The sequence below is a fragment of the Mustela erminea genome, chromosome 19, assembly GCF_009829155.1.
Source record: "Mustela erminea isolate mMusErm1 chromosome 19, mMusErm1.Pri, whole genome shotgun sequence".
NCBI lineage: Eukaryota > Metazoa > Chordata > Mammalia > Carnivora > Mustelidae > Mustela > Mustela erminea.
Window position 1 is genome coordinate 2,927,147 of NC_045632.1, and position 27,877 is coordinate 2,955,023.

A 27,877-nucleotide genomic window follows, 5' to 3' on the forward strand; every position below is an offset into this window, starting at 1 on the left:
CGGAGCTGGGGAGGGGGCTCGCTGGGCCAGGGGAGGGGGCTAGGGGCCTCGAAGGGCTCGGGAGCACGACGGCGAGCCATGGCTCTGGGGCTACAGCGCGCCAGGTACTGGGGTTCGGGGCAGGAATGATGGGAAGCGGGGGGCTCTCCTTGCAGGGACCCCCGAGCCGGGGGGGATGCACGGGGGAAGCTGAGGAGGCCCCGGGCCGCGCGGTTGGAGGTACATGGCCGCCGCACCCACCATCCTACCGGACTGCAGGCGAGGGGGGTTCCCCAAGTCCCCAGCTGCCCAGCCCCGCCCCTTTAGCCTGGAGTGACTTCGGGGTGGTGATCCCCAATTTCCTGCTGCTCGGGGTTCGCTTTCCCTCCAGGTTAGGGCCCCTACGGAATTGGGGGTGCTTGTGTTCGAGTAGTTCCCGGGCTTCTGAGGAAGGCATTCTCCTTCCACGTATTGAACCTACTGGCCTCCGAATTCCCAGAATTGAGGTTGTTCCTTGTTACGGAACCCGGGGATCCTAGGGTATATGGGGTGCCCCCAGAATAAGCCTTCACAGATCCAGGGAGTCCCTTGGAATGGAAAGTCAGGTTCTGAGTTCAAGAGCAGAGAGAGCCCTTATAACTGGATGGTCCCTGACAGACTTTCAAACCTTGGGTTCCCTAGAGATAAGCAGAGAGGGTCACCTTTCAGCAGCTACCTGGGACCTTTCCCAGGGACCTTTCTGTATCCTTTTGAAAGGTAGATCACCCCTTTCAATAACAGAGAAACAGCCTGACGGACTTCCCAAGGTCTAGTCCCTTACCTCCCTCTCCACCCCCACTCAGTGCCTGTGACTGTGGACAGGGGCACACCATCCAAGCCTTATTTGGGGAATCCCCCATGGAGGGTGCTGTACCCAATTCAGCGCAAGCTCTGATGGGAGCACGCCCTTCCTAAGTGTTCAGCTGGGTCCTCCTGGCCGGAGGGTAGGTTTCTGTGATCACCGCCCAGCAGGTGCAGAGCTGCTGAGTGCTCTGGGTCCAAGGCCAAGGGGTCTATCTGGCCATGTTTTCTTGGGGCCCCAGAAAAATCTTACAGGCCCTTGGTTTCCCTTGTCCAATCTGAGGCATCCAGGAAACCTCACCCCCTTCCCTCCTCCCTGGCTTCCCAGGTCTGATTGGATCTGTCCACACCCTCATGTTTTTGCCCCCCGCCCCACTGCTGTTCCCCCCTTCAGTTCTATTCCAGTCTCTGGCTCTGGGCCTGCCAGGGAACTCCATCCCACCCCTTCTGGGCCAGCCTCAGCCCAGCCCCTCCCAGCACCCCCTCCTGGCTAGGTGGGGGCCCCACTTGGCTGAGCTGGGGCGCTCCCCCCTCCCCACCAAGGCCAGCCCTTTCCTGTGGTGTCATCCCAGTGCCGCGCACCACCCACTCCTAACTCGCACCCGGATCCTGGCCGCGCTCCGTCCCCTCCTGCACCCCTAGGATGGCACTTGGGCCAAAGGGGGCCTGGGTGATGGTGAGTGGGCCCCCGTACGGCCTCACCCCCTTCCCTTCTTCCAACTCAGGCTTCCTGTCATCCCACCCTAGGCAGGGATGTTCTTGGGAAGTCCCTGATGGGTGTAAGGGTCTGGGTGCCCCCCAGATCAGAGGGTTCCAAGGGACGATAGGACTCAGGGTGCAGGCACCCCCACTGGGTAACCATGTCCTTGGGAATGAGCAGAGGCAGAGTCCTCCTGACTAACCTTACCCCAAGTCCTTTCCCAAACCCTGCCTTAGACCTCGTAGTGCCCAGAGGGGTCCCTGCCCAGACACAACCTAAGGCCCCCTGGATCCTTTACACTTTTTTCAAGACACCCCACTACCCAGCTCAGTGTCAGAAGAGAGAGGGCCAGGAGCAGCCCTGACTATGGCTCTGTGTCTTCCTACTTTCTCCTTGCCTTTGCTCTCCGGTGGCAATTTCTGCAGAGGTGGGCTTCTCTGTCTCTTGGTTTGGCCAGGGTTGGGGGGAGGCCACCCGGCCCCAGCCCCCATTCCCAGGCCTCACACTGGGGCCTCCAGGCCCCGGCCCCGCCCCCTGTTCTCTGCTGGAACACAGGGGAAGGGTGGCAGTGTTCCAGCTGCACGTCCCAACCTGGGCAGTGTGCCAGGGGGCTGGACCAGGGTTGGGCATGGGGCCAGCTAGGGAGACTGGCCAGCTGGGGAAATCCGGAGGTAGCAGAGGTAGGACAAGGGAAGGCACTGAGGCTACTGGGCAAAGGAGGGACAGGGCAGGGACTCCTGGGGTGGACATGCCTTCTGATGCATGGCATTTAAGCACACAGGCCCTAAAGTCATGTTCAGATCCAGTTCATCCATCTGCTTTTGGAATGTGTGGCCTGGGGCCCCTGACTGCCTCTCTGAGCCTCAGTGACATATCCTGGAAAATGGGGGGTGGGTGGGTGGGAATCATACCGCCCCTTCCCTGCAGCACATCAAAATAAGGAGCAGTGAGGGAACTGATCTTTGGGGAGCAGGATACCCCACAGGTCACAACAAACTGTGTTCAAGTCGGACAACATTCTGAGTGGAAGTAGCTGCTCCGTGGGACTCTGAGATTGGTGGGCCACAGCTGCCCTGTGGTGGGGGCCCTGATTACCAGCGGGGTAACTTGGGCCAGTGAGGCCATTGCTCAGAGCCTTGGGTTCAGACCCTGCGAAAGGATCATTTTTCCTGCTGCCTTGGGCCATTGGGAGGATTTCAGGGGGTCTCTGGCTCCTTGAGTGCTCAGTACCGCAAAGCGATCTTGATCACTCTCACGACGCTTTGGTCTACGTCCAAGGTGCTTGTGTAAAGGTCGTGTGTGTGATGGCACACATACCACACCACGGGGTTCCCACCAAAGCCCACGCATCTCTCCAGCGTGCAGGAGACTCCAGAGCCTTCCATTCCCGATGTGGACAAAGACGGAGTAATCAGAAGTGTAGCCCTCATGGCACTCATCGATGGCCAGGCCCTGTTCTAAGTCCTTGACATATATGAATTTGTGTAATCTTTACAACAACCCCGTGGGGTCATGTTGTTATGCTCAGGGAGGGCCTGCGGTTTGTCCCAGAGTTAAACAGCTCATACACAGTGGAGCCAAGACACTGGACCTCTGCTCCGGTCGAGCTCGTCCCTACTCCGTTTAACGAAAGGCTGGAGACCCAGGCGTCTCTGAAGCCAGCTGAAGCCAGCGAGAGGCCCACACTTCCTGTCAGAAGAACGTCCCGAGATCAGGCGGGGAGCTGGAAGGAGGGTCCCGCTGCAGCCACCAGCTGGCTCCTTCTATGGAGGGAGAAGTCTGCCACGGAGAGGATTACAGAGCCCAGCTGCCTGGGAGGTGGGGGGCTGGCCCCACCCCCATTCCCGGTCCCACTCCCTCTCCCTCTGTCTGGGCCCCGGCTCCGCTCGGTGAGGCCCGCCCACCCCCACCCTCTGGGCAGGAAGACAAACAGGGCTGGAACAGAACAGGACAGGACGGAATGTCCTCTGGGCAGAGCAGGACTGGAGGCCCCCGCCTCCCACCAGCTAGCAGGGTGGGGATGGGGGTGACCACTGGCTCCTTCCACCCCTCCACTAAGCCTGCCCAACTCTGTGCCTCCCACTACTGGATGCAGGGAGTATTTTCCCTCTGCAGCCTGACAGGACAGCCCCTCCCTCTCCAAATCGCTCTCCCAGTTGTGCCTGTGGGTGGGGCTGCAGGTCTCCTGCTTGATCCCCCCCCCCCCCCAGGTTGATGCCATCCCCAGGAGTGGCCTCTGGTTTTGGAAGGGACAGCCTCTCTTCCTAGAGTTCTGCTTCCCCGGAGTGGGTCACAAGGAAGCAATCAGAGAGAAGGCTTTGGAACCCCACTGCCTGAGTTCACATCTTGGCCCTGCCAGTTAGTTACTAGCTTTGTGACTTTTTGTGCAAAGGACTTTACCTTTCAGAGCCCCGGTGTCCCCTTTGTGGAGTGGAAATTTAAGGTGCCAGGATTGAGTGAGTGCACATAGGTGAAGTACTTAGAACAATGCCAGACACACGCTCAGCAGATCGTAACTTGTTATTAATGGTTTTATCAATATAAATATAAAGAAGATTATGCATACTGTACTATATATAATATACTCCAATTTTTTTTCTTTCAAAAACTGTGTTGTTTGGATTTAGACATTTAAGACAGGGAGAAGCAGTAACCTGAAGATAAACCCAGGGCCATAGGACAGAGAAGGCTGAAGAGTTCAGGAAGACCACAGTCCAAACGTGGCCTCATTCCTTAGGGGCAAACACTGCACCTCTCTGTGCCTTGGTTTCCTCATATGTTCAGTGGGGATAACGTCATTACCTTCTTGCTGGGGTTGTCTGAGCTCTTAGTGCGTTTAATGTGAGTTACTCACTTGGCACAGGGAAGAAGCTGGATACGTGGCAGATATTTCTGACGAAACAATACTCATCCTTCAACCTCCACCTTCCCCCCCCATCCCACCCATAGAAGTCAGGTATTTGAAGCGGATTGAAGGGTAGGGGTGAGTGGTTACCTGTTGGCAGGACAGAACACTGGGGTTGGTTTGCTGTGTCACATCAGTAGGGCCCCTGTTGGTGGGTCGTTGGACTTTGAGATCTGTGTTCTAAGATTCTGAGGATTCAGCTCAGCTGAGGAGGGGAAAGGGCAGGAGACAGGGTTCAGGGAGGCTGGAGGGCAGGGGGCCCAGAGGCTTCTGACATCTTCATGATCCCTCCCTTCCCTGGCTTGGGGCCAGCTCTGCCAGCCCCCTCCCAGCAGGAGGCCTCCCGGTCTCCCAGGCGTCCCCAGCCCAGGGAACAAACAGCAGATAAGTCAGGGAGGGGACAGCGGCCCTGGGCACGCCTCAGAGAGTGAGGCGCTGCGGGCAGCATGGGCTGGCGCAGGGACAGATAAAATCCGCGACTAGGAGCTGCCCCAGAGTATAACCCTCGCAGGCCCAGAGAGCTCCGGAAACGCGCCCGGGCCACACAGCGAGACGTGCACGGTCGCGGCCCTGCCCTCTTTGAGCCCCGGGCCCCATGTGGCAGCGCCCCACGTGCATGTCCCATCCAACTCTTTCCCTTCCGGGGGCGCCGCCAGTAAACGCTGCCGATGCCCGCAGGTCGAGCACCGAGCTGCGCAAGGAAAAGTCCCGGGATGCGGCCCGCAGCCGGCGCAGCCAGGAGACCGAGGTGCTGTACCAGCTGGCGCACACGCTGCCCTTCGCGCGCGGAGTCAGCGCCCACCTGGACAAGGCCTCCATCATGCGCCTCACCATCAGCTACCTGCGCATGCACCGCCTCTGTGCTGCAGGTGAGCCCCGCCCCCGGGAGCGCCCACCTGGGCAAGGCCCCAACCCCTAACGTCTTCCCGGCGGAGGGGGCCCCCTTCCCGCACGAGGCCCCGCCACCTCCTGAGTCGATCACGGGTGATGCCCCGCCCCTTGGGAAGCCCCACCTCCTTCGAGTTGGAATTTTAAGGAATAGGAGGCCCGCTAACTCCCTTAGGTGCTTCAACCCTTAGGATTTGGCCCCCAGGAAGACTTTCTTGCGATAAATATCCCTGGGAGGCTTAGCTGCCCAATATTTAATGACCACCTGAGAGCGTACCCTCCCTAGCTCCTTAGGTCCATCGCCCCTCCCCTCAGAGCCGTCCTCTTGAATTCCCATCCAGTTAGGACTCTACCCTGCAGGGGGTTCTGAGAGAGAGACAGACAGACAGACACACACACACACTCCTTGGTATCTCCAGGACCCTGAAAACATTTTATTTACGAGGAATGTGGAGCCATCTTCTGGCAGGCTCTGCCCATGAGACTTCCTTCCCTGCCCCCTAGAATTTTACTTCTCTGGGACGCTCTGCCCTTTTAGAATCCTCGTCACCTGGGAGTCCCTGCTTCTTTAGAATTCTGCCCATCTACAAGGTCCTGCCCCAAGAATTCTGAAATTCTGAAGCCCTGGGAGGCCTTCCCCACCCCCTTTAGAATTCTCACTCCCTCTAGTCAGAATTTTAACCTTAAATTTTGACCCCTAGGAATCCCATCCTTTTAGAAGTCTGCCTGTCCTCCTAGGAGACCACTCCCCCACCTTAGAATTCGATTCTTGTGGGAGACCCCCACCTCCTTAGAATTCTGTGCCCCTGGGAAAACCCTGCCCCCTTCCTTGGGACTCCCAAACTGCGGGCGGGCGTGTATTCTTGCTCACCTGGGGGCACCTGTAAGTTCTTCAGAGTGAGGGAAGGCAGAGGGAGGCTAGCCAGGGTGGCCCCGTGGCTGGCTGACTAGAGAACCCCCTCCGCCCTGGCCCGGACACCAGGGGAGTGGAACCAGGTGGGAGCAGGGGGCGAAGCTCTGGATGCCTGCTACCTGAAGGCCCTGGAGGGCTTCGTCATGGTGCTCACTGCCGAGGGAGACATGGCTTACCTGTCGGAGAATGTCAGCAAACACCTGGGCCTCAGTCAGGTGAGAGGAGCTGCCTGCTTTGTGCCTGGCCCCGTGCAGGTGATGCCGGGATACGGAGGTGACTGAGACTGGCCTAGCCCTGTCTTTACAGGGCTCCCAGCACAGAGGGGAGACAGATGTGTCACCAGATGGGAAGCTGCAGAAGGGTCAGCGCAGGAATGGGACAGCCTAGGGGGCCATGTGAGCCAGGGGAAGGGGGTTGCCTGAGCCAGCCTCAGGGGGCATTGAGGACTTTCTAGAAAAGAAGGTATCTGAGCTGAAACCTTAATGAAGGACTTAGCCAGTCGGAAGGTTTGGGGAGTGGATGGGAACAGTGAGGAATGGGAATGCGCATGTCTGAGGGAACAGAATATGCAAAGACCCAGAGGTGAGATAAAACAGCATTAGAGTGTGTGTGTGTGTGGGGGATGGGTTAAAGATGTTTATCCTGGTTCAGTGCAGAGTACAGTGAGAAAGGTGAGAGAAAAAGGTCTAGAGAGGTCAACAGAGCTGGGTAATTTAGGGCCAAATTAGGTTTATTGCCAGGGCACTAGGGAACCTTAGATGGATTTTCGGCGGGGGAGAGGCTGTGAGAGAGGCAGAATTGGATTTACCATTGGGAAAGCTCTTCCTCCCGCCACTTGGTGCACACAGAGTTAGAGTTGGAGGGATGAGGCTGGAGGCTGAGGGTCCATCCACAGGGAGGGGTGCAGGACCCTGGATGAGAGGAGTATGAGCAGGGGCCTGGGGACGAGAAGGCAGGACACACAGGTGAGAACTGATTTCAGCTAACCCATACGGCATGCCCCACAGGACAGTTACTGGTTTTTTTCTATTTCACATAAATAGGCTCCACAGTTGTCATCTGTTCCTTTCTCCCACCTTGTTATCCTGCTCCTGGTACCAGTTTCTCTGTTAGCTTGAGCTCTTCTCGGGTTCAGAGAGGGGAATGTCCCAAGGCTCCAAAGCTAGGAAGTGGCAGACCAGGATTTGAACCTAGCTGGAGGAAGTGCTTTCAGCACATCCTCCCGCCAGCACCATGCCCATTTCCTGAACTGAAATAACTTGTCAAATCTTTGGCTTGGAGACCAGGTGGGATTTGAATGGGGTCTCACCTCAGGACCTTTGCACTTGCTGTTCCCTCTTCCAGAACACTCCAGAGAACCACAGGACCACCTCACTGGCTTGGTTCAGCAATTTGTTTCAGTGTCCCCTCAAGACATGGGCTCTGACTATGGTGTCTAAGATAGCATGCTGTCATTTCATGGCCTTATTCCAGTTTTCTTCCTATTATGTACCATATTATTTTATATCTATGTTTTGTTTAATTGGTTTCTTTATTGACCACCTGCTGTGCCACCCAGTAAGCTCTGAGAGGCAGGGATTTTTCCTGTGTGGTCATAGCTTTGCCCACCCATCTGGAAGAGGGCCTGGCTATAGCAGGTGCTAAAGAGAGGGTTGCTTAGTGAGTGTGTAAGTGAATGAATGAATGAATGAATGAATGAATAAACGAACAAACAAACAAACTAGTGAAGTAATCCAGGCTTATAAATCAGGGCAAGGATGGCGAGGCTGAGGAAGGAGGACTCGGTGAAAGTGCTCTAACCCCCAGACTGCCCCTGCTTCCCTCCCTGGCAGCTGGAGCTCATTGGACACAGTATCTTTGATTTCATCCATCCCTGTGACCAAGAGGAGCTACAGGATGCCCTGACCCCCCGGCAGAGTGAGTTCCTTGGAGGCCTCTGACCCCGGTTATAAAAGCTGCGGATCCCCCTTTCCCTCAGCGTGCCCCCTCCTCCTCTGGAGGACCGGACTAAGGAAGCTGGAAGGAGGGGCTATGGTACTGCCCTGGAGGCTCTGAAAGAGCATTGCCCCCACCCCAGGTTCCAGGTCTTTGCTCTGGGAATGAGGCTAGCAGGGGGCGCTGGAGGGAACTGGGCACTGTCCAGAGCCACCTGGTGCCCTACTCACCCCCCTCCCCGGGGCCCTCCCCAGGCCTGTCCAAAAAGAAGCCGGAGGCCCCCACCGAGCGCTGCTTCTCCTTGCGTATGAAGAGCACCCTCACCGGCCGCGGGCGCACCCTCAACCTCAAGGCGGCCACCTGGAAGGTGAGCAGGGCCTGGCCTGGAGGAGGGTCTGGGGTTTCTCCTTCTCAGCTCCCGGTAGGGTCCCCAGAGACCTACCTCCCAGACCCACGGGAGCCCCAGGTCCATGTGCTTCCCCACCTTGCCCCCGCTCACCCCAACCAGGTGCTGCACTGCTCTGGACACATGAGAGCTTACAAGCCTCCTGCACAGACGTCCCCAGCAGGAAGCCCCAACTTGGAGCCCCCCCTGCAATGCCTGGTGCTCATCTGTGAAGCCATCCCCCACCCGGGCAGCCTGGAGCCCCCACTGGGCCGGGGGGCCTTCCTCAGCCGCCACAGCCTGGACATGAAGTTCACCTACTGTGATGAGAGGTGGGCAGCAGCCCCGCTGCACCCCACCCCTCCATTGGCTCGGCTCCTCCTCTTCCTTTCTGCCCCTGGGTCCCTTCCTGGTTTTTCTCTTGCCCCCCAGTTCTCCCTCTGGTCCATCTCCATCTCTCTCTGATGTCATCTATCTCTGTCTTGTGTGGCTGTCCATCTTTGGCATTCTCTGTGGGTCTTTTTACCTTGGGTTCTCTTCCTGTCCGCTTTGAGTCTTCGTTACTCCCTCCCTGTCCTTCTGTTGCTTTCCTTAAACGAGTCAGTGCACCTAAAGCAGTTAGTGCAGTGCCCAACATGGAAGGCAGCGCTCGGCACACCGTCCTTACTCATCGCCCCCCCATCCTTCCCTTTCTCCCTCTCTCTCTCTTCCTCCTTCTTCCCCTCTCTCTTCGGCCCTTCATGTTCCTGCATCTTCCCTCCTTCTCTCGCCCTGAAGTTGTGCTTGGGAATGGCAAGTCTGGGCTCCATTGGCTCGGTTTTAAAGCCTAGCTGTGTGCCCTTGGCCAAACGTGGGCACCTCTCTGTACTGTGCTCTCCTGGTCTGTCCTAGGGAGTGGTACCAGAACCTCCTTAGAGCAGCTGTTCTGACTACCCAGTGCATTACCTGGTGCAGAACGCCATAGAGGTGTGTTAAAACAAAAATAAAAACAACAACAAAAATTTTTTTTTATTAAGTGGGGCTCGAACCCATAACCCGGAGATCAAGAGTCACATGCTCCACCGACTGAGCCGGCCAGGCACCCCAGAAGTGTGTATTTTTAATTATTATCATCATTATTACATTTTATTTTATTCATTTCTTCCTATTTCTCTTTTTCGGATTTTCTTCCTTCCCTTCTCTTACCTGATCCTTTTCTCTCCTGCTTTGCTCTACTCATCCCATCCTCGTCACCCCCATCCATTTCCTGCTGCGGCCGTAACAATCCCCACAAGCCAAGGGGCTCAACACAACACACATTCACCATCTCAGAGCTCTGGAGGCCAGAAGCCTGACATGAGTCCGGTGGAGTTAAAGTCAGGGGCCGCATTCCTCTGGAGTCACCTTGCCTTAAACGCTTCTGGAATCTTTCTACAGTCCTTGGTTTGGAGCCCCTTTCTCCATCTTCAAAACACACGGCCCCGCCCTCTGCCTCCGTGAGAACAGAACAGGACCTGTCCTGTTCTCTGTATCCCTCTATAAGGGCACCGATGGCCACACAGGGCCCACCAGGCTCGTCCATGTGAAGTTTCACATCTCAAGACCCCACCCTTAATCAGCCCCACGGGGTCCCCTTTGCCCTGTGAGGTCACAGTCATCACAGGTCCCTGGGATTAGGAGGCAGACCTCTCTGGGAGCCCTTATTCAGCCTATCATAATCCCTTTTCTGTTTCTTACTCTCCCTTTCCCTCTGTTACCACTGTCTCTGTTCTGCTGAATCCATCCCCATGGCCCCCAGCCCCACTCTCCACCTCAGCCAGTCGAACTGACCAAGCCCCACTGCCCCCACCCCAGGATCGCAGACGTTGCCGGCTACAGCCCCAGTGACCTGATCGGCTGCTCGGCCTACGAGTACATTCACGCTCTGGACTCGGACGCCGTTGGCCAGAGCATCCACACCTGTACGTGGGACCTCCTGGCACTCTGAAACAGGCCCTCCTAGCCCCCCATGCCCCGACACCAGCTCCCTACACCCCATGTCCCAAGGAACCTGCTCTTCCCCGGTCCCCTCATACCCAAGCCCCTGTCCCCAGTGCCTTTTCTTCCCATCTGCCCCTTCTGTGGCCCTGACCCGTCCCGCATCCCCTTCCCCAGTGCTGAGCAAGGGCCAGGCAGTAACGGGGCAGTATCGCTTCCTGGCCCGGAGTGGTGGCTATCTGTGGACCCAGACCCAGGCCACAGTGGTTTCAGGGGGCCGGGGTCCCCAGTCTGAGAGTATCGTCTGCGTCCACTTCCTAATCAGGTAAGTGGGAGGGGGTGTGCAGGGCGTGGGTCTGGTCTGCATGGGTGTGAGAGGCATGTGTGTGTGTGCACATGACTCTGAGAACAAGTGCTCACATGTCTGTGTCTGCAGACCACGCGTGACCGAATGCACACAGGTGTGTCTGCACGTACACACACGGGCGTGGGTGTGCGCACCCACGCCCGTGTGCGTGCTGTTCACTGAAATTGAGAAGGGCTCCATACTCAAATTAAAGTAAGAAATCTAACAGAATCGTGGGGGCTCTTTTGCTTTTTAAAAAATTGAAGTGTAATCTACATATAATAAATTCACTTTTTGGTCTACGGTACTATGAGTTTTGACAAAGGCGTGGGATTGAGGAGTCACTTCCACAGTCAAGCTACAGAGAATCACCCAAAAACATTCTGTTGTAGTGAATCCCAGTGCACCCCACTCCACCCCAGTCCCCGGCAACCACCGAGCTGCCCTCTGACCTTTAGCATTTTGCCCTTTCCAGAATATTCTGTTCATAGAATCCCACAGGATGGAGCCTTTTGAGTCTGGCTTCTTTTACTTAGCATAACATATTTAAAGTGTGTCTCTTCTGTGTGTGTGGGTTGCTCCTTTTTAATGCTGAGTGGTGTCCTCTGGTATGAATATGAACAGACCAGAGTCTGTTTGTCCATTTTCCTTTGGAGGACACTTAGGCTGGTTCCTATTTCGGGTGATGACAAAAAAAGCTACTGTAAACATTCTCATGGAAGCTTTTGTGAGATCATGTTTTCATTTCCCTTGGGTAAACACCTAGGCATGGTCCGTGTGTATTCAACTTCATAAGAAACGCCCAGGTCATTTTCCCAAAAGACTGCGCCATTTTGCCTTTGCACCAGCAATAGTGAGTAAGGGTTCCCGCACACCTGCCAGCATTCTGTGTCCTCTGTTTTTATCTTCTTTGGTTTTAATTTTACCATTCTAATAGATGTGCTGGGGTAAAATCACAGACTCTCCTCCACTGAGTTCAGCATATTCGAAGTTTTTCACCATGACAACATTGTGACGAGGGGCAGCAAATTAGCACAGAAGACAGAGAGAATTACAGGTCTTCTTTGAAAATTCTGTTCCAGGACATGCTCTCAATTTCTAAAGTCTTAGGGGTTTCCCTATGTCTTTCTGATCAAGAACAGATTCTCTTAGGAAACAGAAGTGGGGGGGGGGGGCACCTGGATGGCTCCAGTCGCTTAAGCGTCTGGCTCTTGGTCTCAGGTCAGGTCTGGATCTCACAATCCGGAGTTCAAGCCCTGTGAGAAAACAAGACTAATTATCTGTGGAATGTTCTCACTTTAACACCTTTCCAAATCAGAGCCTTTGAATAACTTGTCCAGGTGGCAAGAGGTCTTGCCATTGTCACTGTGAAAGAGGGGACTTGCCTCCCTCTTCTGGAAACTCCTTTTGCTCATTGTGAAGATTTGCCTTTCTATGGCCAGGCCCTGTGGTTTCAGTCTTCTGTACTCTAAGCAAAGAACAGGCCCAGAGAGTTCACTTTTTTTGGCAGAGATGGTAGAGGAGGGAATGGCTTACTTAATTCCAGTGAAATAAGGAGCTTATGGTATTAATTGTCCTTTTTCTGTGTAGGTGTTGTGTGGTGGGCAGTTGTGTGGCTGTCTGTGTGCTCAGGTGCTTATACTTTGTGGTATAAAAACCCTCCCCTCCCAGACCCAAGCCTTCCTCCATTGCAGTGAGCAATTGCTTTATAAGAATAAAACTGTTTTACATGGCGCACTACTGAATCTTCAGCACCTAGAACAGCGCCTGACACCAAATAGTTGTTCAGGAAATGAGAATCTCAGATACTTAGGTAGCGCTCCCCAGGTGCCTGCTCAGTTGTATGCCTTTTATGTGTATTAGCCCACTTAAGCCTCCTAACAACCTGGGGAGGAGGTATTATTATTTTTTGATTCTATTTATCTGAGAGAGAGAACATGAGCAGTGGGGAGGAGTTGGGGTGGGGGGGAGAAGTAGACTTTCCGATGAGCAGGCAGCCCGATGCGGGACTTGATCCCAGGACCCAGAGATCATGACCTGAGCTGAAGGTAGGCGCTGAACTGACCAAGCCACTCAGGGACCCAGGAGGAGGTATTATTATATTGCCTCTTTACAGAGGAGGAAAATGAGGCACAGAGGTTCAGCCACAGATTTGAGGTCACACGACTTCAAAGTGGCAAGGCCGGTTGACCCCAGACCACTGGCTATAGAGCTGTTGCTCTTTGCCATCAGACAGTACTAGTTGTCTAGGACATGTTTATGGGATGAACGAATGCAGAATATGCACATGTGAGTGCGAGAGTATAGATTGTGCCTGCACGTCTGGGTATATACCTGTTTCTGTGTTCCTGTGTGTGCGGGTGTGAACTGTGCGTATACACGTGGGACATGGACAGGCTTGTGTTTTTCAAAGGGATTGGTGTGGCTTTGGTCCAGCCTAAATTGGGGTGTGTCCAGCCCAGTAGGGGTTTGGTGAGGGTGGGGAAGGGGCATAGCTTCTCAAAGAGCTGGTGGGGGGACCACCCATGTGCCATCCTGGGTATTGTTATGTAAATGAGACACAAATGAGGGCCTGGTTTTCAGCCCCCCTGACTGATTCTCCAAAAGCCAATTGGACTGAGAACATTTGGGTTGTCTCAGCAGCTAGAGACTAGGGGGGAAGGGAGGTGCCGGGGACATAAGAAGGATATATTTATAAATCCATTCCCTTGAATATGAAAAATGTCTATGAATAGAGACTTCATAAATAAAATCTTATTCATTAAAATATATCCCTCTGAATTCTTCATATTTGGTAATGTAAGAATGTTAAATATATATGTTTCATCAATCATTATAAGAATATGTTTATAAGTAAATATAAAGAGAATATTTTGTTCTTATGCCTTTTGACTCTCTCCTTCTCTGTCCCTTGTCTTCCCCCCACACGTTTCCCCTCTCTTCCCAAGCTGTGCTAAATGCCAACTTTTTTTTTTTCTTCTGTTTCCTTCCACAGAGAGAGCTTGGGAAGACACACATAACTTTATTTTAAATGCTATTATGATAAAAAGCATTCAACCAAAATTAAATCCATAAAAGAAATGCATAAATATGGCAAATTATTTTTTGCACAATGCCTTCCTGCCCTGACCGAGATCACCTCCTGTGGCAGGACATCATCTAAGGGGACTGCCTGGGCCAGGGCCCAAGGACCCTCCCTGACTACTGCTCCCCTTTTTGCCCTATACCCCAGCCGGGTGGAAGAGACCGGAGTGGTGCTGTCCCTGGAGCAGACGGAGAGACACTCTCGCAGACCCATTCAGCGGGGCACCCCCTCCCAGAAGGATGCCCCTAATTTCCGGGACAGCCTTGGTATGGGGCAGGGCTGGGGCTGGGAGGGGTTGAGGGAAAAGCCCAAATGCCTTAAGAATGGGGCTCACCAGGCCCTGCGTGACCTGACTCCTGCCTCCCTCCCCTTCTCACTCAGCCTCTGAGCACACCAGCTCCCTTAGTGCTCTTGGAACATGCTAGACTCTCGTGCCTCAGGGCCTGTGCACTGGCAGCTCCCTCTGCGCAGAATGTTTTTCTTTCTTTGGTCCTTCTACTTCTCCTGTGTCCCTGGGATGATCTCTTCAGTTGACGCTCCTCTGCTCCGAATCCTGCTGTGGCTCCCCACTGCTCCCCCCCTTCAGCTGGTTCCCTGCTCCCACTTCACTGCTCGCTGGCATCCGATAATCATCCTCCTGGGGCTCCTTTCTCCCTCTTCCTTTGCCCCCACCTGACCCTCCCCCCAATCCTGGGCGAGCTTTTCTTCCTAATGGTTCCTCAAGGCCGTCTCCTTCTCCAAGCTGTTGCTGGCAGCCCATGCTCCTGGGTGTGGTGTGGGGTCACTGATAGCCTTTACTTTCTGCCTCAGAACTCACCTCCGGGGACCTTAGAACCTCCTCGGGGGCCTGGGGCCTGTCTTTTCTCCCAATATGCAAGTCCCCCCCAATATGCAAGTGCTCCTGCCCCGCGCCCAGAGTGGAGTGGTTGATTGCTGTTCTGTGCCATTGGAGAAGAATCGGGTCAGGCGTGTGCCTTGGTCTAGCCGCGTTGATTTTAAATATTAAAACATTTCCCCATCTTTGGGCAATTGCTACTATCCCAAGCCTACTGTGTGCCTCCCACCCCACATTGGCCCTTGTAGGACCCTCTAGGGTCTCCCCACAATCTAGCAACTGAAGGGATAGAGCAACGGTTCCCCAGAACTCAGTTCCTCAGTGCTATGAGCAGCCTCCACCCTGATCGGTTATGGAAAATGCCAGCGAGGCTCCCTGGGTTGGTGGGGAGGGCTCTGCTGCTGCCGCTCAGCCCTGTGTCCTCCCTATCTGTGTGTCCCGTAGATGCCTCTGGTGCCCGGATCCTGGCCTTCCTGCACCCCCCCGCACTGAGCGAGGCCACCCTGGCCGCTGACCCCCGGCGCTTCTGCAGCCCCGAACTCCGTCGCCTCCTGGCACCCATCCTGGATGGGACTTCAGGAGCCACCACCCCCAGTGCACCCCCAGCCACACAGCGGCCCCAAAGTCCTCTTCCGGTAAGCAGTCCCTCCCAAGTCAACCCTCCGCACTCAGGCTGCTTTGGCCTTTGGCTTGAATCTTGTTCTTCTCTGGGCCTTAGTTTCTCCCTCTGTGCAGTGGGAAGGTTGGGGTGAGATGGGGTTCCTTTAAGATCTAGATCCCAGATTCTTCAACTGTGATCTGGACCAAAACATGGGCTATTTGAGACTGGCACAGGTGACCCTCCCTCCTTGCTTGTGACCAATCATCCAGGCACTCAAAGAGTCAAGAATGTCTGATGTCTTAAATGACAGAGACCAGGATTCAAATCCTGAATCTGCCACTTCCCAGCTGTGTTTCCCTGGACACGTGGGCCCTGAGTGTCTTCATCTATAAAACTAGGATCATAGCAAGTCGTCATCTCATTGATTGCTGGGAGGGTTCATTGAGATCATTCACGGGAAGTGCTTGGTAGACCCCTGATACCCTATAGGGTGCTATATATACCACAGAAGCTACTTTTTGTTTACTTGAGTTTGGATAGTGTGACCATTGACTCAAGGGCCATGTCATCTGCTGTTGACTCTCCTCATTCTTCCCCAGCCGCCCTTCCCCCAAGATCTCCTCTCCATCAGAGAAATAAGACTGTGGCCTATGACCTTTACACCTGGGCTAGCGGACTCTGCATCATTTGACCCAGACTCCAGACTCCCAAGAGGGCCTGAGTATCTTGGCCTTGGGCTTTGGTTTTTGAATCTGAGTTTTTCCTGTCAATCCATCTCTGGCCACTTCCACCTTCCAAACATCCAGGTCCAGAATTCATTTGCTTTTGCCATTTGACCCCCTTGGTGTCCCAGCTGTGTGACATTTAACCCTCACTGCTGCCCCTGATCTCAAATGTCCAGACTGTCTTGCTGTTAACACTTCCTAGACTCAGATTTCCTTAAGCGTCTGCCTCTCCCACAGGCTGATCTCCCAGATGGACCTCACTTGAACATGGAGAACACGCACAAACTCGTGGCTTCAGGGAAGGACCTTGAGTCTGTGGAGTCGGATCTAGATGTAGCTCAGGTAAGGGCTGGCCTGGAAGGAAAAATCTTTACCTCTGTGCTCTGGGGGCTGACATAACTGAGCTTTAGAGAGGGTGGTAGCGTAGTTGAGGGGACCACTGGATGGATGGATGATAGAAAGGCCATTGTATTCTTTAGGTGAATGATGTTGGATAGATGGATGGGTGATGGTTAGACGGATGGATGGATGGATGGATGAATGGATGGACCACTATATTCATTAGGTGGATTATGGGGGATAGATGGATGGGTGATGGTTAGAAGGATGGATAATGGATGTTTGGATGGGTAGTTAGATAGGCCACTGGTTCATTGGGTAGATGATGGGTGGATGGATAATGTTTGGATGATTGAGTGGCTAGATGAATGGCAGTGATATGATGTAGTGGTTTTCTGTTGCTCCAAAACAAATCACCAAACTGAGTACCTTGAAACAACTAACATTGATCGTGTCACACCATTTCTGAGATTCAGGAATCTGGGAGCAGCTCAGCTGGATGGTTTTTGATGAGTCTTTTGTGAGGCTGAAGTCAAGCTTTCTGTCAGGGGTACAGTCGTGTGGGGCTAGAGGAGCCACATCCAAACTCACACACATCGTTATTGACAGGCATCAGTCCCTCACTGGCTCTGGCTGGAGGTCTCAGTTGCTTACCACGTAGGCTCTCTGACTTCCCCCAAAGCCAGGGAACCTAAGAGATAATGAGAGTGAGCCCAAGACAGAAAATGCAGTCTTTTATAAATGAATCTCAGAAGCAACACACCATCACTTCACGATTATATCGGTCATACAGACAACCCTGATACAATGCAGAAGGCATCCGCTTACACCAGAAGGCAAAGATCATTGGGGACCCCCAATAATTTATGCCCTACCCTCATGGAAAATACACTCACCCCCTCCCAAGTGCCCCCAAAGTCTCTTCCCATGACAGTATCAGCCCAACATCTGGAAGCTTGTCACCTGCATCGGGTCTGGGCACGGTGAAGCTCTCCCTCTGTTGGCCCGTGAACTAAAGAGACAAGTGATGCGCCTGCCGCATGCCCCACATACGGTGGTGGACTAGGCACAGAGCAAGGCCATGTATTCCCTGTTCAAAAAGAGGAAGAGGACTGGAGCGCATACAGGAGTCACTAGTCCCCAGGAGTTCTGAAATCCAGTTGGGCACCTGTGAGAAGTTCCTTGATCAGAACTCATCCCTACTACTTCCTAGGGCCTTTCTCCATGGTTCTTGGCTCTGCTGTCTAGATGCTGGGCTCCTCGCTTGGAGGAGTCCTTGCTGTTTCATAAGGGGTAACATGTGTTTGCAGCTGAGAGGGTTTTCCTGACCTGCTTTCTCACTAGGGAACTTTGGTGGCCCAAAGGTCTCTTTTCATTTAGTTCCATCTCTGTCTCCTCCAGTCCAAGCTGACAATGTTTCTCTTTATATAAAAATCTTTAAAAAAAAAAAATGTGTGGGTCTTGCAAGAATCTCTTTGGAGTTCACTCCTTTAGACAAAAGTAAAGCCCACGATCTCTTCAAGATAAGCCTTTCTTTACTTTGGGCTTTTTTTTTTTTTTAAGATTTTATTTATTTATTTGACAGAGAGAGAGAGATCACAAGTAGGCAGAGAGGCAGGCAGAGAGAGGGGAAGGGAAGCAGGCTCCCCGCCAAGCAGAGAGCCCGATGTGGGGCTCGATCCCAGGACCCTGGGATCATGACCTGAGCCGAAGGCAGAGGCTTTAACCACTGGACCACCCAGGTGCCCCTACTTTGGGCTTTTGCTGAGATGTTGAGTGACAGTGCCGAGAAATTTAACAGACGCCCTGTTGTCTGACTGAGAAAATCTGTGAGGCACATCCTTAAACTCCAGAGTGCTGTTGTCTGACTGAGGGATATTCTGGGCAATGCCTTTGATCTTTCTAAAGTCTTAACAAAGAATTTTTTAGTCATACCCTGGGCTTCATCTTTAGACCAGGCCCTCCCAAGAGCGCTCTTCCCTGCTCAATTTTAGCATGCCTTGCCATCTGGGGAGTTCCCAGGCTCAGCCAAACCCAAGGTGAAGGCCACAGTCCTCCTGTCTGCCAAGTGTGTCCAAGACTTCTAACATTAGCTGCAAACTCGTTGGCTGTGGTGCCCAGGGCCGCCCTCACTAGAGACCAGCCACCTATAAATTCAGATTCCCATGAGTTCCTCGGTCTCCGTAATTTGCTGGCAGTAGCTCTAGAACTTAGGACAGCACTGGACTTAAAATGATAGTTATTACTTCAAAAGAATATGATAGCCAAATGAAGAGATGCATAGTGTGGAATCTGGGACTGGGAGGGTCCCAAATGCAAAGCTTTCATGACCTCGGGGACATGTCATGCTCCTGGCAACACGGCATATTGCCACACCAGCAAGCTCATCCAAGCTGTGGTGTCTAGGTTTTTTATTTATTTATTTTTTTTAAGATTTATTATTTATTCGAGAGAGAGAGAAAAAGCGTGAGCTGGGGAGGGGCAGAGGGAGAGATTACCCAAGCAGACTTCCGCTGAACTTGGAGCCTAACATGGGGCTCAATCCCTGAGATCATCACCTGAGCCAAAACCAAGAGGCAGACACAACCCTACTGAGCCAGCCAGGTGCCCCAGACAGTCTAGAGTTTTCACCGAAGGGGCATTATGTAGGCACGACTGAATTATTGCCCATGTAGTTAACCTTGATCTTCACCTCTACCTCCCCAGCACACCACACACTTCCCCCGGAGGTGAGGCTGATCTCATGGGGCCCTGACACTCTCGTCGCATGGTTGGCCATTGGGCATGGCCGGCCTCCAGCCTGAGTCATCTCGTTGGCACACAGTGTCCGGCATGGCCCCAGGGGCTCACCATGAGGAGCAGAGACGCTCCTGTCACTCAGGAAATCCCAAGGAGCCAGGGCAAAGGCCACACCTCATTTTGGGTAAAGTTAATTCTTCACTTCACGGGGAAGTTGAGAATCTTCCAGACCTTCAAGTCCCCTTCAGCTCCTTCGTGTGTAGCCTTTCTCCTTTAGCTCCTTTCTCCTCTTGTCTTTACTCCAAGGGCAAGAAGAAATCAGGCAGCCATTCAGCACTGGGGCTGGGACGCTCCTAGCTGGATGGCCCGGCTCACCAGTTACCTGTTCCGAGTTCCACAAAACCATAGGTGACACTAAACTGTAGCCACCACACAAAAACCCCCTTTCCTCAGGCTTCCGGTCATACGTTCCTCACATCCCTTTATGCCCTCCCTGGCCGGCTCCTTATGCCTCACGTGTCCACTAATTGTTTGCTCAAGGCAGTCTAGGCTCCAACAGCCTCTTCAGAGCCCTTGCGGCCCCCGCCCACTGCCCAGTGCCAAAGCCGCCCCGCATTTCAGGCTTTCGTTAGGGCAGCACCCCACTCTCAGGACGAAGATCTCACCTGTCATTTGTTTGTGGGTAACCCATTCCCCTAGAGCATGTACAACCTCATGTAATTTCTGGGGATCAGGGGCCTGGGGGCCACTTAGCGGCCTGGCCTTTGCTCTGAAGTCACAGTCAAGATGTCATCACCCAGGGTCCCGTCACTGGAAGGCTCGAAAGGGACCAGAGGATGCACTTCCAAGATGGCCAACTTGTCCACTGGCAGGACGTCTCAGTTTCTTGCCATGGGAGCCTCTCTGCAGGGCTTCCCCCACAGCACATGACCCCAGAGAGTTTGCAGCAAAAACAGAAGCCATGGTCTCTTTATTACCTGATGTTGGGAGTCCCACATTATCATCCCCTCGAAATCCTATTGTGCCCAGATCAACCCTTGTCCCTGCAGTAGGGACTACACGAGGGCACAAACAGCAAGAGGCGAGGCTCCTTGGGAGCCATCTTGGTGACTGGCTGCCACAGAGTCCTTCCACCCATTTTACAGATGAGCAAAGTGAAGCTCAGACTCTTGACCTCGGGCACCCGGCTCAGAGACGGCGGAGCTGGGAGTCCAGCTCAGGCCCACCTGAGGCCGAGGCCCTTGCTTTTAACCTCCTCCTGCCTCCCGCAGGACGTCGATGGTCTGGATCTGGAGATGCTGGCCCCCTACATCTCCATGGATGATGACTTCCAGCTCAGCTCCAGCGAGCAGCGGCCCAGGGCCTTCCACAGACCTCCAGGCGCTGTCCTCCGGCCCCGTGCTCGGAGCTTCCATGGCCTGTCGCCCCCAGCCCCTGAGCCCTCCCTGCTGCCCCGCTGGGGGAGTGACCCTCGGCTGAGCTGCTCCAGCCCTTCCAGAGGGGACCCCTTGGCGCCCTCCCCCACGGCTGGGGCTCGGAAGAGGTGAGCCGCAGTAGAGGGAGGATATAAAGGGAGTGAGCTGCGCACCCCCCCCCCCCACTTCTTGCTCCTGCCTCCTGTTTCAGCCCCATCCCGCTTCATTCCTCCTCTGACCTCTGCTCCGGCCAGGCCCTCGGTGTCCACCACCCGTGCCAGTTTGTTCCACCCTCTGTCTTTGTCTTGGCTGTGCCCGGCTGGAGTGGCCTCCACTCTTCTCCTCCAGATCCCACCAGTCCACCGGGGCCCTCTCCTTTAGAACATATTTATATCTGGCCTCGTCACAATTTTTGTCACAGTTAAGAGGACATTGCAACAGTGTCAAAAAAAACTGTCTAGAACCAAGTTTCCTAACGCCTTTGAGAATCTGTTGAAAGCTATGGACTCTTTCCCAAGAACATTTACACATACATACGCATGCACAATTGTGCATATAATTTCAGAGGGTCTACGCCCTCTTTCCAGAGACGTTAAATTACTAATGCTCAAGCTTCTGCTCTCCACCTGGCAGGTGGGCGCCCATTTAGTGTCCAGAATGGTCCCTTGACTGTCCGCGTGAGGTTTTATGGATACATCTCATTATTTCCCAAAGCTCTCAGCTCGATGGTGGATATACAGTGGGTGTCTAATAAAGACTTATTGAATGAGGGAGGGAGGAAATGAATGAATATGGTAGGTGGACGGATGGATGGTAAGTGGGTGGGTGGATGGCCGGATGGATGGATGGGTAGATGGGTGGATGGACGATTGGCGGATGGCTGGGTGGCCGGATTGATGGGTGGATGAATGGACGATGGGCAGAAGGATGGGTGAATGTGTGAGTAAAGGAAAGAACAGGCACTTGGGAGAGTGAACGAGTACCCGTCACCCGCTTACAGCGGGGCCCACACCTGCTCAGGTTTGTCGTGTGCTGAGATTCTGACCTGTTTCCCTCCAGGACCCTGGCTCGGAGCGCAGAGGACGAAGCCGAGGGCGTGGAGCTGCTAGGAGTGAGACCCCCCAAATGGTCCCCCAGCCCAGAAGCCGAAAACTTCCTGCTGCCTCCCCTCAGCCTGGTATTTTGGGGGATTCGTGGGGTTCTCTGGTCCTCAGAACCTAGTGGGCTTAAACCTAGTGTTTTACACGTGGGAAGACCAGAGAGGGGAGGGGGCTGACTGAAGGTCAAATGGAAGGTCAGTCATCCAGGTGAGGCTAGGACCCTGATTGCTAGCTCAGGTCATGGTAGGATAGGGCTCTGCAAATTTATGTAAGTTGGTGGTGAGTTCTAAGCAGAAAAATGACGCAGGGTAAAGGCGAGAAACGACAAAGGTTAGTATGTATAGGAACTTCTCCCGTGGGCCTCCCTCCCAAACCCAGAACGGTTCTTGGCCTTGGATTATTAGTGTAGCATTAAGAGTCCAGACAACAGTCAGACTGACTTGGGGTCAAGTCCCAGGTCTTCCACCTCGTAACTGCGAGACCTTGGGCAGGTGATGGGACTGCCATGAACCTCAGTTTCCTCATCTGGGAAGTGGGATGGTGACATCTCACAGGACTCACGAGAGGCAAGTGAAAACAGGCTGGTCCTTAGTGGCTGTCAATAAATAGTATAAAAACGACGAAGCAAAGGCACGACCCCCCTCCCCTGCCTCCTTCCCCCAACTCCCTGCTTCCATCTCACCCCTGCTGTCCTTTCTGCATGACGGCAACCAGGACGCCCTTTCCAAAACCTGGCCTAGGCTGCGCCCCTGCCACTAGCCTCCCCTAGCACCTTCCATGGCTCTCTGGCTTCTCACACGAAGGAGGGGTTTGAACACGAGCAGTGTGTGGCAGTACCCACAGCTGATAGTTGCCGAGGGCCTACCTTGCGGCAGACGATGCACAGTATTTCTTGCGTGATTACATTTTGCTGAATCCTCACGACTGTTCTTAAGATATTGTCGCCGTGATCATAATGCTTTGCATTCACATTTGCACACGAGAGGACGAGCGGCTGCCCGGGTTAGAGTCCGGGCAGGAAGCAGCACGCTCACATCAGGGCACGAGGAGCATTTGAAAGCAGGACCACCAGCAGAGGGACACTGACGATCCTGACCGTGATAGAGGCAGCTTTGTGTCTCTCCTGCAGAGCTTCCTTCTGACCGGAGGGCCAGCCCCAGGGAGCCAGCAGGACGCCAGCACCCACCTCCTGGGATTGCGTGAGCCCCTGCGTGAGTAGCACTGCCCTGGGTCCCTCTCTCCCCAAGGAGGTGCCCCAGATGGTTGAGAGGGGAGGGGTGGGGCAATCCAGAAGGTGGGAGGGGGATGCCATGGCTGGATCTGACCTTGGTAAAGACAGACAGCCCTTCCCTGTTCTCAGTGGCACTGAGGGGGGAAAGAGAGGCCCCCAGGGAGGCAGGGGCTTGCCAGAGGTGTCCCTTGGGGTGGAAGCTGAGCCGAGACCCACGCGGGGCCTCGCAAAGTCTGTGTCTGATTTTGCTTCGGGCCTGCCCTGCCTTGGTCATCCCCAGCTGTGTGGCTTTGGGAAATAGTTAGGACCCATTATAGTAGTTCTTACCTTAAGGAGATGTTTTCAGGATCTGTGGAGGGGCAGCACAGGAGAGCTTAGCTCAAGACCGGATTGGCAGTAAATGTTCAAGAAATGTCTGATCTCACGTGACGCTGGTGCGGCAGCCCCTCCACAGAGTGAGAACACTGCTGGGCTCATTTAGCTTCCCGTCCTCCCCTTCCAGTACAATCGTCAGTAGCCAGAGCTCCACTCCAAACCTACACACACTCAGCTAGAGGATCTTACCAAAGCACGATTCTGACTCTGGCCTCCCTCTGCTCCCAACTCATCCATGGCTCCCTAGTGCCTTTCCAAGAAAGAGCAAACAAGCTCCTCACTTTATACTCTAGCCTCTGGGGGTCTGATCACTGCCTCCTCTCAGACCACACTCAGCTCCACATCCTCTGTTCCAGCCATGTTTACGGTCTTCTGGTTCATTCTGTCCCTCATACATGTGACAAAGATTTACTGAACACACAGTCAATGCCAAGCACTGTCCTAGGAGCTGGAGACACAACCGTGAACAAAAACAGAAATCCCTGCTGTCACAGGGCTGACATTGTAGTGGGGACACAGTCCAGAATAAAGACACAAATACAAGAAGGGGTGCGAGAGAGGAAGATGAGTGCTTCTGGGAAAATAATAATGCATACAAAGGGAAAGGGAACTTGGGGTGGGGGGATTTCAATTTTAAGTAGTACAATTAAGAGTAGTCTCATTGAGAAGATGACATTTGAGCAAAGACCTGAAGGAAGTGAGGGAGTGAGCAGTGACAGTTTCTGAGGGAGGAGCATTCCAGGCAGAGGTAATAGTAAATGCAAAGGTCCTGAGGTGGGAGTATATCTTAGTTGGGGGACAACAAGGCCAGTATAGCTGCAGCAGAGAGAAGGGTGAGGGGCTAATTGTGGGGGGACTCTATAGGGCATTGTGCTGACTTTGATGTAATCTCACTAGAGGAGACAGCCTCAGGACCTTTGCATATGCTAATCCTTCTGCCTGAATGCTTTTCCTTCTATTCTTTGCTTAATTAATTAAAGCATCCTTTAGATCTCAGATCAAATATTACCCCTTCCATGAAGCCCTCCCTAACTTCCTAAGTTCATGGCCCGTAACACTCATCCTAGAACATATTTATGTGGGTGTTGATGTCATTATTTGATTTTTGGCTGTCCTCTCCCTGTGGGTGTGAGCCATGTGAGGGCAGGGGCCAGGCTTGTCTTGTCATGGCCCTACTCTCCTGTCTCTGGGAGGCAGGGCAGTGGCTGGGCACAGAGCAGGGGCTCAGTACATATTTGTAAAGGAAGAGCTAATATTTATTTAGCACTCACTCTGTGCCAGGTTTTGTGCAAAACCTACTGTGTACATGACAGAACTGATGTCCCTCCCTGGAACCCAGGGCAGGGAGTTTTGTCTGTCCTGTTAACTGCTGTGGCCCCTGTGCCTGGCACACAGCAGGTGCTCAGTATTTTCTGACTGGGTAAATTCTCACGAGTGGGGTATCTCCCAGGTCTAGGTCTAGGTCTCCCTGTTTCCTGGATAAATAGCAAGAGCTCACTTGCTGAGTGCTCACCAATACTATTGTTCAAAGCACTCTACATGGATTCATTCATTTCCTTCCCACAGCAGCCCTGGAAAGGAAGTATTTTTGGCTCCTTTTACATATGAGGTAGCCCAGGCACAGAGAGGTGAAGTTACCTGTCTCAGGTCACACAGCAAGTAAAGAGCAGAGCCTGGATTCAAAGTCAGGCTGCATCTGGCTCCAGCCTTCTTAACTACTGCCTTAAACATCCTGAGCACCTTGAGGTTCAGAGAATAGACTTGCCCAAGATTTTACTATGATCTGAATCCAGGCATGCCTGTCTTATCACCCACACTTTTAATGGTCAGGAGGGGAAGATGGGTTTGGGTAGTAATTCCCCACTGGTTGATCTTCCGTCTTCCCCCCACAGGCCTAGGCCCCTCGCTGCTCTCTCTCTACCCAGATGAGGACACAGCCGAGCCCAGGAGCCACTTCCAGGCAGCAGCAGGCTTGGCCCAGGCCAACTGAGCCAGCCCCTCTCCCTTCTACTCCCCAGAAAGGACCTCAACCACACTCCATGCCGGCAGCCAATGCACAGGATGGGGGCACCAGGAGAGGGGTTCCCTTTCTCCTCTCAGCGGCCCCTGCCCACCTTGGGCCTACCTCAGCCCTAGCCCCTCTGCCCCCCATGTCTGGGGACTTTGGGGTGGTCTCAGCTCAGTGACCTCTGGGAGGGGGCCCCTGGAGCCCTCCTCCTCCTTCTCTCAGGACTTCCCTTGGAGTTCTCAATACTGGTGACCTCATCCCTTTCTCCGACTCTCCTGGCTTGATTTTTGGGTGACTCGGAGTGGGGGACATTGGGGTTCAGATCTGTGTTTCTGGCCTCTGGGGAGTATTGATAACCATAGTCACATTTCTTTTCCATCCATCTTTTATTATTTTTTTGTTGTTGTTGATTTCATGATAGGTTTTGAATCACTATGAATGGCCTGGGGTCCGTAAGAATGCGGAACTCTGATCTCCCCTCCTCCCTGCGGTGGTGGGGGGAGCTCTGGGGCAGACCTCACCCCCAGCAACTTCTTATCAGTCTCTTAGCCTTCCAAGTGGCCAACCCTCTCTGCCTGCTCCTCCAATGGGGACTTTTGCTGCCCCAGCCTTGCCTGGACACTGGTTTTATTTCCGGGGGTAGCCTCCAGCTTCCTCTGCTCCCAGACCAGGCAACCTCCTGCTCTCTGTGGTTCTAGACCACACAACTTCTGACCTGCTCTTCTAGCCTGCCCCTCTCCCAACACATCCTCCAAACCTGATTCCAGACCTCACACCTCCAGGGCTGTCTCTTTTTGTACCTCCATGGTCTCCCAAGTTGTCTGGTTCTAGGTCTCACAGCTTCAGAGCTGACACCCACCGGAGCCCTCCAGTTCTAGCATTCACTCTGACTTCCTCTGGTTCTAGACCTTTCTCTGTAAATAAGTCTCCCTTGTACCAGATGTCACATGCTCTGACTCCTGCTGATTCCAGCTCTTACAACCAGCAACTGCCTCTGACTCTGGACCCCAAAACCCAGGCTTCGTATTGGGTCTAGTCTTCCTGATCTGGAATACGCCTGGCTCCAATTCCAGACTTCCTAATTTCTGAATCGTTTTGGTGGTACGTGTCACAATGCCCAGCTCCTTCCTTTTCAACTTTTACCCTCAAGACTTGTTTTTCCCATCAAAAAGAAGTAAAGTGAGTGGTATGTAAATCTTCTAACCATTATAGTACTTTCAGGCCAGACTCTGTGCTCTAGGTCTCTTCTGCTCTAGACCTCGTGACCGCCACCATCCACTGGTTCGAGACCACACAGCCTTTAGAACTTGCAGTTCCCAGGACCCTCTGATTCCCGATCTGCTGATATCATTTCTCTCTGATTCTTGAACTTGGCTTCAGAAGTCTTCCTATTCCAGAACTTACCCTATCAATTCCCTTGGTTCTAGACCTCACAATCTCCAGTTTGCTCTCCAGATCTTATGACTCCAAATTACTCTAGATTTAGAACTCAGCATTCAGACTTCTGATTATATAGAGCTTGCCTTTACAAATTTTTCTGGTTCTCGACCCTGTAGGGGTAATGCCCAGCTCCTGATTTTAGGTCTTGTGACTCCCAAAATCTCTCTAGTTCTAGAACTCATCCTCACAGTTTTTCAAATTCTATTCTTATTCTATAAATTCCTCTGATTCTAGGCCTCACAGCCTCCAACTGTCTCTGATTTCAGATCCAAATTCTTTTGGTCCAAGAACTCAGCCTCCAGGTGCTTCTGATTCTAGAATCTGGATGTCACCCTCTGGATTCCTCTGGTTCAGAATCTTATGACCCTTGACTTTCTGATTCCAGACCCCATCCTAACTTTATTCTGGGCTTCCTACACTACCCAGCTTGCCGCAGTTCCTCCTCTATCTGTAGTCTTCCCATTCCAGGTCCCTCGCTAGTGGACCTCATGCTCAAGCCTCGCTATCCCTACAGTTTCACTATCTTGGAATCCCCCTCCTCCCCGCCCTCAGCTCTCCAGGGATGCACTTACCTTTACTTTACCCCAGGTACCTGGGGGACCTGGGTCTCCCTTAAAATCCAGGAGACTTCCCCAGCCGCACAGACACACGCACAGCCCTATCTGCATATCACAGGTGGGGAGAGAGGCCAGGACTCCTCAGAACTCCTGCCACCACCTGTGTGTCGCTTACCCTCCAACCCTGTTTCTACGATGGTGCTACTCTTGGGTCTCCCACACGAAAAGCGCCCCCCTCCCCCGCCAGCCCAATCCATCCCCTTTTTGGAAGGCACTTCTCACTCTCTTTTGTCATGGGATGGCCTATCCAGACTGGTGCTATGGGGAAGAAGGGTCAGGTCGCTCCTTCCCTCGGGGGTGACCTGGGCTCTTAATGGAGGGAGCTGGGCTGGGCTGGGTTGGGAAGGGAAAGGGACTGGACCAGCCGCTCAGGCTCTGAAACCCATTAATCTCTATACCACGATAAAGACCTCGCCTTGGTAGGCACCAGAGCTCTGTGTGTTGACTCATCTGTGGGGTCGCTTCAGGGTGTGTGGGTACCCTGGCTGTCCTGTGTGGCGGTGATTCTGTGTGTATGCGT

The 27,877-nt window shown here is 53.5% G+C and overlaps 1 protein-coding gene across 8 annotated transcripts; it reads left to right on the forward strand.

The window, feature by feature from the left end:
- Nucleotides 1–27,788, forward strand: HIF3A (hypoxia inducible factor 3 subunit alpha). Of its 8 annotated transcripts, none has more exons than XM_032323544.1 (15): nucleotides 1–104; nucleotides 5,103–5,293; nucleotides 6,295–6,440; nucleotides 8,058–8,142; nucleotides 8,415–8,527; nucleotides 8,669–8,877; nucleotides 10,379–10,485; nucleotides 10,679–10,826; nucleotides 14,080–14,198; nucleotides 15,212–15,402; nucleotides 16,331–16,435; nucleotides 20,443–20,714; nucleotides 21,646–21,763; nucleotides 22,816–22,897; nucleotides 25,185–27,788. In XM_032323544.1, the coding sequence occupies exons 1-15, from the start codon at nucleotides 79–81 to the stop codon at nucleotides 25,280–25,282; spliced, it is 2,010 nt and encodes a 669-aa protein (XP_032179435.1). In that variant the 5' UTR covers nucleotides 1–78; the 3' UTR covers nucleotides 25,283–27,788. The 8 variants fall into 8 exon arrangements, with proteins under 8 accessions (XP_032179435.1, XP_032179436.1, XP_032179437.1 ...); XM_032323545.1 differs by having other exon boundaries at nucleotides 8,717–8,877; XM_032323546.1 differs by having other exon boundaries at nucleotides 22,797–22,897; nucleotides 25,185–25,280.
- Nucleotides 27,789–27,877: the final 89 nt, after the last annotated feature.

What these genes read in the sequence shown, in the direction of transcription:
- HIF3A (XM_032323544.1), top strand. Translation starts at nt 79, where the DNA reads ATGGCTCTGGGGCTACAGCGCGCCAG. An exon ending in GGCCCCAAAGTCCTCTTCCG is followed by an intron (nt 15,403 to 16,330) that starts GTAAGCAGTCCC and finishes CCTCTCCCACAG; the next exon opens with GCTGATCTCCCAGATGGACC. An exon ending in GGGATTGCGTGAGCCCCTGC is followed by an intron (nt 22,898 to 25,184) that starts GTGAGTAGCACT and finishes TTCCCCCCACAG; the next exon opens with GCCTAGGCCCCTCGCTGCTC.